Below are 14031 nucleotides of genomic sequence, written 5' to 3'. Positions count from 1 at the left end.
ACCACAACATGAGTAATTTATGTGCCTTTACAAGAGACTGAGATACCTTAAAAGACTAGCAAACTCCATACCAGACGAAGGTCGTATCTCCTGGGTTCTGTGAAACGCAAGACTCAGCTACATATCCCTCCATTCCTAGCCCGAGACTCCGAAACCTTTAAACGATCAATCAGCCGCTGTCCCTGCCGAAGTTTCAGATACCCAGGAAGCTTCTTTGGGGCTACGGTAGCTTGGGAGACGGTAACAGGTTTGCGTGAGACATCTAAACCTTCGGGCGTGTGGAATCGTCTCGGGAGGAAAAACAGTTCTGTCACAATCTTCGGCTTCCAGGGGGCAGTGGGCAGAGTATTTCGGAGCAATGTAAGGAAAGGAGTCGCTACGCCTGCTTGCTTGCACATGTTCTCTGTTGCTATTTTGAACCACCACTCCCCCGCATATGGAGAGATTTTGGAGGGCAAGTTGGGGCCCGGAAGTGACGGCTATGCCAAATGCTTGGGATTTTTAACGTCTCTTGGGGGCTGACTGTTTCCTTTGGACTTCCCCCCCCCCCCCCCCCCCCGTTTGCCTGTCGTCCCCTGTTAAGTTCCTCCTGGCTGAATCCCGGAAGCGCTTCGCGGCCGTGTCTGGTGCCCTGGCCCGCCCCTTCCCTCCACCCCCTTCCGTGCTCTGCCGGTGCCACCCGGAGACGCCCCCCTCGCCTCGCGCCGACGGGAAGGGGGAGCCTCTCTCCTCTCCAAGAAGTGAGGGGGCCTGGGCGCCCCCGCTCCCTCCCTCCCTCCCCTCCCGCGTTAGGGGTTGAGCCGGAGGGGGGTGCGAGATGCTCTTACTGGAACCGGTCCCCCCGCGAGCGGTGAGAGCTGGAGGGGCGACGATTCCTGGGCGGACATGAAGGGCAAGGGAGGGGGGGGGACCGGGGGTGCTGCATATCAAACAGTAGGGAGAGGTGGGGGGGAGGGTCTCTGAAGGGGGCACCGCAAAGCTTGCTTCAGCGGTGAAGGGTCAGATACTGAAAAGAATCTTGTCTTCGTCGCTTAACTTTCTTTGTAAGTGAAATAAAATATCAATTTTAGTAGCCTATTTTTATTATTCTTAGAAGTGTTACTATTCATAAACCTTATAGCGGCGTTGGTTGCTTTTGAAGATCAGGCAGTCATCTCGGAGTAGTGGTGATCCACTTTTCTTTGAGGCCTGTGCATGAAGATCATTATGAACTAGTCTTCTGGGCCTTGTGCTGCACTGTTCTCTCCCTCTCATACACACGTTGGACCTGCCTTCCTTGGTTTCCTTTAGACAATCCCTTGTCAATGCAGATATTCTCCATGGTTGTGAGTAAACCAGAAACTAGGTAAAATTACAAAGGAGTGGAATGGGTGTGTGTGTTCTCTTCACCTACTACATATGGTAGCAAAACTTTGGTCTGTTTTGGAGGCTGGTTTTGGGTTGCTTGGATATGCCACACCTATGTATATATTTGAATGACAGGGATAGTGGGTAGTTATTGTTTTGTTCTTATCGTTAGGAATTGCTTTTGTAATAGCTACTGCTTTCTTTGGCATGTCTCTTCAGCATGTTGACTGCAGGATGATGCTGCTGCTTTTGGTTTTGGCAGCTCTGGAAATAAGAGCTTGAAGGATAGCAAGGCCTTGGCACAGTTGAGACTAATTTCCCCCAGTGCTGTTTGTTTTTTTTTAATCATTTTTAGTGTTAAGTTTGTGCATTTCAGAGAAAGTCTGTTAAAAAAAAACAGCAGAGAAAGTGTCTTTGCAGATGATTTTTTAAAGTGTTTTTCTTATTGCCATAATTGAGCTCACCTAGGTTCAATGCTACTATTGGCATGTTTCAGTATCTCCTAGGGGATGGGACCTGGGTAGCCTTGCTGTGGAGGGGACAAGTTTTTCATCCCATCAGAACAATAATAAAATGACTATGTATTGTTGAAGGTATCATAAGTGAAGATTTGTGTCATCTTTACTATGTACTGTCTTACTTAATATGGGGTTGGGGTTTTTGGCTTTTTTTTTTTTAGTTAAAGCACATAAACCCATACAATTATTGCCATACAAAAACTGCCTCTTGCCTTCCTGCTCTTAATTTCAGTGTGGGCTATCTGTGGCAGAAAAGGAAAATAGCCAAAGCACTGAACCAAATTATAGTAACCTTGAAGAGATTTTCATGCTACAGATGACTGTGAGAGAGGCAATTGTGTTAAAGGGTTGTCCCATTGCAATGATATAGCAGCCTCATGCTTGGCCTGTGGAGAATTAAAACCATAACTAATGTGTTGTTTAGTAAACACATATAAAATAAGGCTAGCATGGATTCTTAACAACTTCATTGTATTAAATAGTGATTGCTAATATTTAGCAATTACTGTAGTGGACTATATGGGCCCCGGTCACATGGGCCGGATATTGCCGGGGGGAGGCGTGGCTAATTGCCCCGGCGCAGTTTGATTTGCGATTCCGCAATCAGATGTGCCGGTGGCACACCACGGGTCCTTCCCTTGGCTCCGGAGGGTAAACGAGGGCCCAGAGGGGAATGCCGCGCGCCGGCGCGATCACACCACGGGCGTCTGGAGGCAGCCCGTGGCAAACGTTTACTAGTACCTTGGAGGTACTAGCTTTTTAATGCGCATTGTCGGCGGTAAGCCACGGGTGCGCTCTACTTCCCAGATGTTGGGGTGTGATCGCGCCCGGATAATCCGCCCACCTTCCGTGCCTCTCCCGTGGCAACTTTGCCGTGTGACCGGGGCCATGCTATTTTTTCATGTCTGGATCTTTGGAATGTGTAACCAGTTTTATTTTAGCTTATTTTCATCTTTATTTATGTTATTTGGACTCAAGGCAGATTACACAGAGTGAGTCAGTGTATTCAATAAACAATGCAATAGGATTAGGGTTGTAGAGGCAACCAGAAGTCTAAAAACAGAACTGAAGCAAACACATTAAATGATGCAAAAGTTACATAGTAGGATCCTAGTTTCAGGAAGCTATACACAGTAGTGACCACAATGCCTAAAAATTTATCCTAGAAACTTTGTGAATCATTTAATAAAGTGCAACTCTGTTGCCTGCATAGAAAAACCCTCTTGAATTTTTTAGGCCCCGGTCACAGTAGCGGGAAAAGCCGCGGCAGAAGTGCGGCTTTTTAGAGGTGCAGCAAATTGAAGCGCGGCATCAGGATCAGACAGATCCCCCGAGCCAAGCCGCATTTGCTCCCCGCCATGATCACGTGCCGAGAGGGAAGCGATGGGACGAAGGGCAAGGTGAGGCAGCTGCGCAGTTGTGCACATGCGCAGTGTGGCAGGGCCTCGCATACCACGGGATACGGCACGTCGGCGATCACACGGCTGCCCATGCTGCACATTTCCAAGTAGGTAGTAGTGTTTTGCTGGTATCTTTTAAATCCGCATTGTTGGCCGGAAGGGACGGGTTGGGGGCGGGGGCGCGACGGTTGCCAGATGTTGGCATCTGATTGTGCCGGTTTAATCCGCCCTCAACCCGTCTGTTTTGTGGGGCAAATCCTCCCGTGTGACCGGGGCCTCAGTTTTGCATTTAACCCTATTGCCCATCAATTTCATTGGGTACCCCAGAGTTCTAGTATTATGACAGAGGAAGAAAAGTTTCTCTACCCCTTTTTCTGTAACTCATGCATAATGTTATAAACCTCTGTCATATATGCCTTAGCCATCTTTTTTCTACACTGTATCGTCCCATACCTTTCTCACAAGAAGCGTGCTCCAATTTTTTCATCGTCTTGGTTACTCTCTTCTGTACTTTTTCCAGTACAAATAAGGTGAAACTAGCCAATTTTTGATCAGTCTGTAAATATCCTTCTTGGGGCAAGATGATGAAGCATGGGCAACTCTTGGTATTTCTGAATAATACATAGTATCTAAATCATACTCAGTCTGGCTTCAGACCTGGTTGCATAGCTGATAAGGTTTGAGTATTAGTATTTTTAATAAATGAATAGTTCTTCCTTGGTAATTTTATTAGAAGCTTCTGATCTGGTTGATCATGTCATTCTTCTCAACAGTTTAGAAAACTTTTTATATATTTAGAGAACTTGGGGTAATTGCTTGTGTTCTAATGATTTCAGTCTTTTATGTCCAATAAGACAAAGTTACCTTTGGCAATCCTGAATCCTCTCCACAGGACCTGATAGATGGGGTTCCGCAGAGTTAGTATTGTTACAGGTGTTGTTTAATGTATATAAAACAAGTAACTGAGGTCACTTGTACGTTTTGGGTTTGTTGTCATTAATATGTTGGTGGCCGCCACGCTCTACATTTATTAACAGCCTCTGGAAACTGCTGTCTTTTTTCTGAATCAGTGCCTGGAAGCTGTGGTCAAGTGGATGAGGTGAACAAACCAAAACTGAATCCAGACAAAACGTTCTTATCAGATTGGGTAAAGAGCTTGGTGGAGTTTGTGAACCTGGGCCTGCATTCTGAAAAGCCAGTACAAGCTGTTTCTGAAAGTGTTTTCTTTTATTGGCACAATGCATAGACTTTCATACCTTCCCAGCTAACCTGACCTGGCTATGCTAATCTACACTTCTGTAACTTCCAGACAATGTGCTTTGTATGTGGTTGCCATATAAGACAACTTGAACATGAGCTGGAGAAAATATTGCTGTCTGTTCTCTGCTGACTTGCATTTATACAGCCTGTGTTGCCAGTTTATTTCTTGGTTCAATTCAGGGTGCTGGATTTGGCAAGATGTTTCTGAATATCATACTCCTTCGAGTTGGAGTACAATCCCAAAATCCTAAATATAAATACACATTGATGGGGTCTGAACTGGCAGAGACTGAGCAAGAGAGAGATCTTGGAGTTGTAGTGGATAACTCACTGAAAATGTCGAGACAGTGTGTGACTGCAATAAAGAAGGCCAATGCTATGCTGGGGATTATTAGGAAGGGTATTGAAAACAGATCAGCCAATATAATAATGCCCCTATATAAATCAATGGTGAGACCTCATTTGGAATACTGTGTGCAGTTCTGGTCACCACACCTTAAAAAGGATATTATAGCTTTGGAAAAAGTGCAGAAAAGGGCAACTCGAATGATAAAAGGGTTGGAACACTTTCCCTATGAGGAAAGGTTAAAGCGCTTAGGGCTCTTTAGCTTGGAGAAAAGACGACTGAGGGGTGACATGATCGAGGTTTATAAGATTATGCATGGGAAAGAGCAGGTAAAGAAAGAGGTACTTTTCTCCCTTTCTCACAATACAAGAACTCGTGGGCACTCCATGAAACTGCAGAGCGGTCGGGTTAGAACGGATAAAAGGAAGTACTTCTTCACCCAAAGAGTGATTAACACTTGGAATTCACTGCCACAGGAAGTGGTGGGTGCTACAAGCATGGATGGCTTCAAAAGGGAATTAGATAAGCATATGGAGCAGAGGTCCATCAGTGGCTATTAGCCACAAGGTATAGCTAGGGGCTCTGGGGCAAGTGATGCTCTGTCTTCTTGGTGCTTGGGGGGGTCAACAGTGGGAGGGCTTCTAATGTCCTGGCCCCACTGCTGGACCTCCTGATGGCACTGGTATTTCTGGCCACTGTGTGACACAGAGTGTTGGACTGGATGGGCCTTTGGCCTGATCCAACATTGGCGTCTCTTATGTTCTTATGTTCTTAAGCCTTAGCAGCTCTGAAAACCTTCAGACAGTGGTGAGCCTTGCAGCAGCCATGGTCTTCTCTGGCTGAAATGGTAAATCTGCACCAGAGAAGAATTTCCCCTTCTTGCATCCCACCCCAAGTTATTTTCTGTCTTCTTCTATCGGGCCTCCTTCAAATGATGCAGTACCCGTGGTGCCAAATGTGTTCCGGGAGCTGTAGAGCTAAAGTTCCCAGAGTGCGCCAGATATCTGTGACACACAGGCGGCATTCACACACACTCAATAATCCATTTTCAGTGCACTTTCCAACTGGATTTTACTGTGTGAACTGGCAAAATCCATCTGGAAGGTGCATTGAAAGTGGATTAAAAGTGGATTACTTCGTGTGTGTGAATGCAGCCTCTGTATCCCTAGCACCAGGTGTGGTATGGAACTATAAAAGCAAGAATTGTTGAGAGCTGCAGACACTATGCATTCAAGACAATGTGGGCAGGTGAGAGAGGAGGAGGGGAAGGCAGAGTGGAGGGAGGCATCAAGAATATCTAGCTGCTGGCTAGATCACTCCCTTGCAATGGGAATGGAAGAGGAAGGGAAGAGAGTTCTTGTAGAAATTTTGTCAACTTGCCAGATGAATATTGTGGTACCGAGTACTCACTTGTGTGACAATCCCAGTGTTATGGAATTGCCTTTCTGGAGAGTTAAAAGGGTCACATCTTTTTTATCCTCTTATAAGGACTACAACATTTTAAAAATTCTGTGTTTTAATTTAGCAATTAAAAATGTTTGGCCATTTTAATTGTTCCGATTTGACTTTTTAAATTGAGTTGTTTAAATACTTTTTTATATCAGCTCTTATTTTATATCAAGTACTGGTTTTTCTCACTAGAAAAAGGAATTATGCTTGGATTGGTTAGCGGCAAAAGGAAACCAGTCCGCCAAAGAACACAGTGGCCAGACACCATAGAAGTCAACACCATCCTGAGCATGGAATGACTCTAAGAAAAAGTACAAGATCAGAAAACGTGGAGAGAGCCGGCCCATAGAATTACCAAGAGTTGAACATGATTGAATGGCTAACAACAACAACAGCTGGTTTTTATCTTTTCAGTTGGACACTGCCTTTGCCCCTTCTCTCCTAAAGTCCTAAGATGTAGCCTGATATCAGCTGCACTCACCATTATTTTATCTATTCAAATCTGTCTGGTATTCTGTGCAGGTGCAGTTTGGAGTTTTTAAGACCAAAGCCTGCCACATCTTTTCACCCCCTTGCTCCCCGGTTGACTTCTAGCATGAAGAGAGTTTTGGAGAATATGAAAATATGTACACTGTTGTGCAATATTTTGATCCTAATAAAATGTATTACATGGCTGTTGTTTTTGGTTTGTGATACTGGTTTGTGATTTTTATATGATGTTGAATACCCCAACACTAGAAAAACAAAATTTAAACTAAAATAAAAATCAAGGATAGTGAACCAGTTTAATTGGTCCATCCTCAAGAGGCAACTGGCTTGAAATGGTTTCCCGATGGCCCTTGGTAGATTACCATATGGCATGGTGGGGAGTTCTATTGAAAACTTAAGCTATTTTATCAGTGCAATAGGAAGGATGAGTAATCATTGATATAGTCGCTCCTATATGTCATCCCCCTCTAAATACAATATGTTGTGCTGTCTAGTTTACTGGGCAGCCTGAGACAATGAAGTGCCAGTAACGATGGACTGGCACTTCCAGAACCCTGGAAGAAGTTTTGTGGCTGGAGAGATGAGTGTGGGAGGGGAGGAATTAGATGGGGGGAGGAAAACCTTGTTTGGGGGTCATTTCCATCTATTTTGTCTCCCATACTATTTAACGTCTACAGAAAGCTTCTGGTTGAGGTTGAACAACAAAGACTTCGCCAGAGGGTGCCTGTCACCCCCCCTTCATTGTATGTGTAGCCCTAGGTAGGATGTGTTGTATAATGTAATGTGGAACCGCTCAGAGCCCTTAGGGGGTGAGCGGTATACAAATGGAATGTAAAATTATATATATATTGGAGATAAATGTAATCGTTTCACAGCCTGTTGTGGAACTGATGGTTGCAAAGAAGTGTTACTTCTCTGCTACCTTTGCATTGACCACAGAGCCATCCAATGGAGCTTTTTCAAGTAGTCATGAACCTGCAGAGTTCAGGCTCAACTGACAGCTCATGAGAGATTGCTTATTTGGATCCATTTCAGTTGGGATTTGGGCCCAGGTTTGGAAAAGTAACCACTTTGTTCCAGTGACTTGTACTTGGAAGGCAGGGGGAATTCTACCCTTTATATTCTCTTGAATTTCTCAGTGGGTTTTGTTACCAACAACGATAGTATCATTGTGGGATATTTGTTAGAACTTCATGTGGGAGGAACAAGTCCCATTCGTTCTATCCCTATTTCCAGCATAGATTCCAAACAGTGGTCCCTGCCACACGGGGGGGGGGCAAAGTGCAGTTTTTGAAAGCTGCACCAAAATAGACACACGGCGGCGGGATCATACAGATCCCATGAGCCGCCGCGCAGTTGCTCCCCGGCACAATCAGATGCCGGGGAGACCGGGGAGAAAGCAACGAGACAGAGACGGAGGCTGCCAAACTGCGCATGTGTGAGCATGTGCAGTTCGGCCAGGGGTCTTGGATGCGCCGGCAGAAGGAAGCGCCGGTGATCCCACGGCTGCACTTGATGCGGCCGTGCTGGTAAGTCCACCTCTGTAGGTGGTTTATTTTAGATGCGGCTTTTCGGCCTGAAGGGCCGGATCGGGGACGGGTGCGCAACGTTTTCCAGATGTTGCGGTGGGATCGTGCCTGTTTGCTGCGCCCCCGATCCGTCCCTCTCCCGGCCCAAAACCTTTTGTGTGACCGGGGCCAGTATTGTTTTGTCTCCCATACTATTTAACGTCTACACAAAGCTGCTGGTTGAGGTTGAGTTGGAACTGGGGTAAGGTGTCATAAGTATGCTCATAATAACCATGACTGTTCTTCCTTTTCATCTGAATCAGAGTAGCAGATGTACTTAAACAGGTATCTAGAGGTGGCAGTTAACTGGATGAAATAATATAACTGATGCTCAACTCAGACAAGCTGGAGTTGCTTTAGGCAGAGTGTTCTTCAGAGATGGAGTTCAGTATAATGATTGTTTGTATGGTGTTCTATGCTCCCCTCAGGATCACAGCTTAAAGGTGGTCTGGATCTGGCCTTATCCTTGGATGCTGAAGTGGCATCTGTGGCTGAAAGCACCTATTACCATCTTTGATTAGCTGTGCCATGTCCTGTGTAGAAATTACTTTTTCATATTTATGCATGCTGAAGTCATATGAAGGTTAGGTTATCCTAGCTGCACTATAGGATTCTCTTTGCAGTTATCGCAGACTTCAAGCAATCTAAAATACTGTGACAGAAATATATTGCAGTGACCATAGTACCTCTGTATGATAAGATCTCAGTTGGTCACAAGAATGTGGACATAAAGACCGGTAATTGACATTTAAAGACCAAAAAAAGGGCTGAATCCAAAGTTCTGAAGAACCACCTCGTTTTGAAGTCCTCTTCCACTAGAGTAATTATCAGAGGTTCTTCTTTGGGCACTATAGGTGGTGAGCAGAAAGGGCTTTTACAGTTTTGACCCTGTGTGGCTCAAGTGGTTAAGACTCTGAACTGCAGGCTGGAAGGTTGGTAGTTCAGTAGTTCGAGACCCGAGTGCCGCATGATGGAGTGAGCTCCCGTACCTGGTTCCAGCTCCTACCAACTTAGCAGTTCGAAAGTAAGAAATTTCAAATAGATAACTAGGTACCGCTTCGGTGGGAAGGTAACAGCGTTCTGTGTGCCTTGGCATTTAGTCATGCCGGCCACATGACCACGGAAATGTCTTCGGACAGTGCTGGCTTTTCGGCTTGGAAACGGAGATGAGCACTGCAACCCTAGAGTCGGATTCGACTGGCTTTCGAGCAAGGGAAACCTTTACCTTTACCTCCCCTTTAGAGGTTTCCCTGGCTCCTCTGTGAGCATTTTGATTACCGTGCTTTGACTTTCTGATTTTCTCCACTGAATACCCCGTGAAGTAGGCTTAGTGTTGTTGGTTAAGATGATCATGTTTGAGCTCAGTTTTATATATCCTGCAGTGATCATGATGTCCTTGTCTGCCTGTCTCTTATTTTCTCATTATTTCCATTGGTTGTTTTAGTAGCAATTTTAATTGTGTTCTATGACTTTGTTGATTGTGAACTGCTTTGGACAATGTTTGTTTTGGAAAATCAGGATATAATTTCTTGTTAAATTAGCACATTGTGTAGTTGGGCCTGAGGTAGAAAGCCATGTGAGCCACCAAATTTGGTTTGTACACTTCGTAATGGAAATGGACAGCTTCTTCAATACTTAGAATCATTTTGGTGATGCATCACAAGCTGCAGTTGTAGGTTTTGACAAGCCTGTTGTGCCATCTGTATAGTTTTTGGATGTGAGAATTGAAATGAAAGCTCTGTATCCCCCTGGGACATTGAGAAAAGTACAGTATATAGTATCCGGGTTTCTTAAAACTGAATAATCATTTAACTATGTTGTTGTTATCTTTCTTGTTGTTGTTGTTATCTTTATCGTTAATTATGTATCTTGTTATCTTTGTTATCTTTATCGTTAATTATGTATCTTGCTTCGTTTTCAGCAAACCTTTTCTGCAACATAATGATTCCTCTATCCAACTACTCATAAGCATGCTAAACTTTTCTAGGGTATTTTCAAATTTTGTATCATTCAGTGAAATGTAATGTGTAAGTCCTACATATTCATTTTGCCTTGGAAGCTTAGGTAATGCATCTTGATCAACCTTAGATTTTTCTGTTGAATTTTTATGTGTAGTTCAGCAATGTAAACCATATAACAAGGGCTTTGTGTGCCCCATTAATCAGTAGGGACAGTCATCTGAAGAGGGGACTGACTTTACATACCACCCAAAGTGAGGAAACTTTCTTTAAAATTAAATTTGTAAACATTTTAAACAAAATTATTTACAAATACACAAAGATTTGTGGAGTAATCATGGATCTGTACTTCAGTGTCCTTGTGGTCCTTTTTGCCTGATGAATGTGGAATTGGTATGATGTCTCTTACATACAATAAGAGAAGGGACCTTGATTCTAACTTTATTTTTCTGACAAGTATCTTTAGTCACTTCAGTGAAAGAATATGAGGAACATAGGGTGGAGTTATACCTTGTATCTGACCTACTTTCATTGTTTTAACAGTTTATTAGGATTTGCTTAGATGTGGTCTCTAAAGACCAATACATGTAGTTATATTTTCCCTTTTACATTGTGGAATTGCTTCTGTAAGTTATTTAGATGGGCAATGGATTATCTGAAAAAGTTACTTCACCTTTTGAGTTCAATATTTTTCCAAATTCAGCATTTGCAGGTGCATAGGTTGGTCTGCTCTCAGACTTGTAGATGGTATTGAATTCCATAATGCTCTGGGGAACTTAGGGGTTTCAACAGTGATTCTGCTGAAGCTCTGGTGTCAAGAGGGTTTTCTGGAGCTATAGAGAAGTAGTTCCCTGAAGTAGTTCTCTCCATACTTCAAATAGATGACCTGTCCCTACTTCTTAGGCAGTTGGGAAGATCAAATGAACTAGAAGATGTGTAGACACTGATGGTAGAAAATTCATGCTGATTCAGGGAGAACATGCCAGAGAGCCCATGTGAAAGACTGTGAGGTGGAAGTGATGGTAGCAAAAAGCATTTTTCTCTCTTGCAATTGTATTAGTTGAATTGTGTTCAGCTAAATTGTTTGAAGTAGCTCATGATCTGTTAATGACTAGATTTAGTTCCCTGGTGAAGGAAAGGTTGGTTTACTGTGACATCTGTGCTGATAAAGTCCAGTTGGATTGAAGTGTCAGTTTGTAGATGTTTTATCCAAGGTTTTGTGAGTATCTGCTTGCCTTAGGGAGATCAATCTAAAATTATATATAGGATTAATTTATATGGGGGTAGAGTGCTGGGGGCTAGGAAGATCAACATCTGTAAAGTATGTTTGTCTTTTCTGACTTAATTAGTTTGCCAGGAAAAGTTTGTGTGTGTGTGGGGGGGGGGGTCTTGTTAGAATTGTGAGCTCTTCCTTCGTTTTAAAGGAAGCTGTGTTGAAAAAAACCATTGTTGGCCAAAGATGGTCTGAGCAATCTTCCCTTTTTTAGATGAGGTGATTGAGTAGGTGGTGGCAGAGCAACTTTAGTCATACCTAAAAGACTCCCTGTGCCCTTGTCAATCTGGCTTCAGGTTTAGCTATGGGATTGTTTTAGTTCATTGTGGTAGATGCTCTCTGTTTATAATGATAACACATTCCATGCTTTTTAATTTGTCTGCTGCTTTTTGATATGGTGGATCATATTGTTCTTTTAGAGGAAAGGGAATTGTTCTTTGATGTCTATTTTTAACCTAAGTGAACACAGTCACGATTGCAGATATGAAATTCTTTGGAACTTAAGAGTGAGGATTCCCACAATGTTCCCTTGTTCCCCATGTTCTTAATATGTATGTCTGACCACTGAATGATATCATTCGAAGTTTGCTGATAACATCCAACTGTACATCACTTTTAAAATTAATATCAGTGAATGGATGTCATTGTCAATATATTAGACAATCTCAACCCTCCATTTGTTCAAAGCCAAATCTCTTAGCCAACTCACTTTTGGTGCCCCCTTTAATATCACTTCAAATGTTAAAAAACTGGAGGCCATTCAATCTAAGTTTCTAAGAGCAGTCCTCCAAGTTCCCCCTGGTACTTCAAATGCCTTGATCAGAATAGGAACAGGCATGATCCCGGTGGAGGCAAGGCTTTGGATGCTGGCCATTCAATACTGGTTGAAACATTCTTTTTTTCCTAGAGGGTTGGCAAGTTTAATTTTCCAGGATACCTTTGTCCCGCCTTGGCTAAGGGTCATCGGAAAAAAATTTTCTCAGCTTGGCCTCTCAAAACAATTTCTTAGCTCTCTCACATACAACAAAGCGAGAGAGTTAGTGAGACAGAGAATCCAGGACATAGTTAGACAAGAGGATTTTAATAACTTAGACAATCTCAGCAGCTTCAAAGGTGTAATTAATGTTCTTCAGTGATGTTCCATAGAACTTGTGAGAGACAGTACATGTATATTTTGTTGATTTGTAAACCAGAGTGCGGGGAGAATAAAACTAGAAATAAATGTTGTAGTTCAATTTTTAAAAGTCAGTTTATGAATTCTCAAATTTTAAAAATGAAATTAGGAATTCACCTGAGTAGGCAGCTGGGGCAGGAAATATGTCCGTAATGTGGACAGACCATTCCATGATACTAGCACATATTCTCTAGAACAAATGCTACGACCTATTAGAGACATTGCATATGTACTACATTGCACATCACAAGCATTTAATAGAGAGCTACCTAAGGACTTTATGTGTGGTGAATTGGAAACTGTAAATGCTTAATGGTGAATGCAGAGCAGACACTATAGATATTGTTGCTTGGACCTAAAAACTTGACTTTGTCCCACTTTTTGGTGTTCTAAGTTGGGTTTTTAAATCGTAAATGGTGAACTGTGTCATAACTTACACAATGTACAAGGCAACACAGTGATTTCATCTCTTTTGTTTTGAATGTAATATACTCATCCTTTTGTTAATAATGGTATGCCTGTGTCAGGTATGAAGCACACGGGTTGACTGAAATTTGCAAGGATTCATTGATTCTCAAACAGATTTGTGTGCTACCACTATATTTCTGTGTATACAAATCAGGAAAATAGAGTGCTTTGTTTGCCTTATTGGTTTGCCTTAGTGGATATAGTTCTATTACACTGATTCTTTTATTTTAAATAATTTTGAATGGGGGAAACTTTACATTGTGCTGGTCTAAAACTGTTAGGCTAAAAGAAGCCTGTAAGAGTTGGTATGTCTTGTCATCAATTGGGAGTCCTTCTCTGATTTGTTTGAAGATTGTTTTAAGGCCAGAGGAAAAGGCTTTGTACCTGATAAAGCTTTTCCACAAGACATAAACTGTGAGCTGGAGTGTTCCACTCAGAGCAGGGGAGAAAGACAAACTGTCTTATGAAAAAAAAAAAAAATGTTTCAAGGTGTCATTATGCTAATGTTTATATGGTCTTCACATTTGTAGGATTTTCAAATGACTTTTTATTTTACTATATTTGTATTTATAGACAATGCCTGAAGCATCAGAAGATCATAACCACTGGGAAGCCTGTTGACTATTCTTTCCTGAGAAACTTAGGAATAACATCAGTCTGGCATGGCGCAGGGCAGCCAGCAACTTGATATGCAGGTACTCCATGACCTCCGGCAACGTTTCCCTGAAATTCCTGAAGCTGTGGTATCTCAGTGTATGCTTCAGGTAAGTGTTGAGACAAA

General features: G+C 42.8%; 1 protein-coding gene across 1 annotated transcript in view; it reads left to right on the top strand.

Annotated features, from left to right (window-relative positions):
* The first annotated feature begins 638 nt into the window (after window positions 1–638).
* TAB3 (TGF-beta activated kinase 1/MAP3K7 binding protein 3) overlaps window positions 639–14031 on the top strand; it is a 30579-nt gene continuing 17186 nt past the window's right edge. Inside the window, exons 1-2 of the mRNA XM_015406252.1 lie at window positions 639–850; window positions 13824–14014. Coding sequence (XP_015261738.1) covers window positions 13913–14014 — 102 coding nt within the window. The 5' untranslated portion in view covers window positions 639–850; window positions 13824–13912. The remainder of the gene's footprint in view (window positions 851–13823; window positions 14015–14031) is intronic.

This window comes from Gekko japonicus, unplaced genomic scaffold (assembly GCF_001447785.1).
Source record: "Gekko japonicus isolate JY-2015 unplaced genomic scaffold, Gekko_japonicus_V1.1 scaffold1357, whole genome shotgun sequence".
Lineage (NCBI taxonomy): Eukaryota > Metazoa > Chordata > Lepidosauria > Squamata > Gekkonidae > Gekko > Gekko japonicus.
The sequence above is the reverse complement of the archived record's forward strand: the minus strand, read 5'-3'. Positions and strand labels throughout refer to the sequence as shown.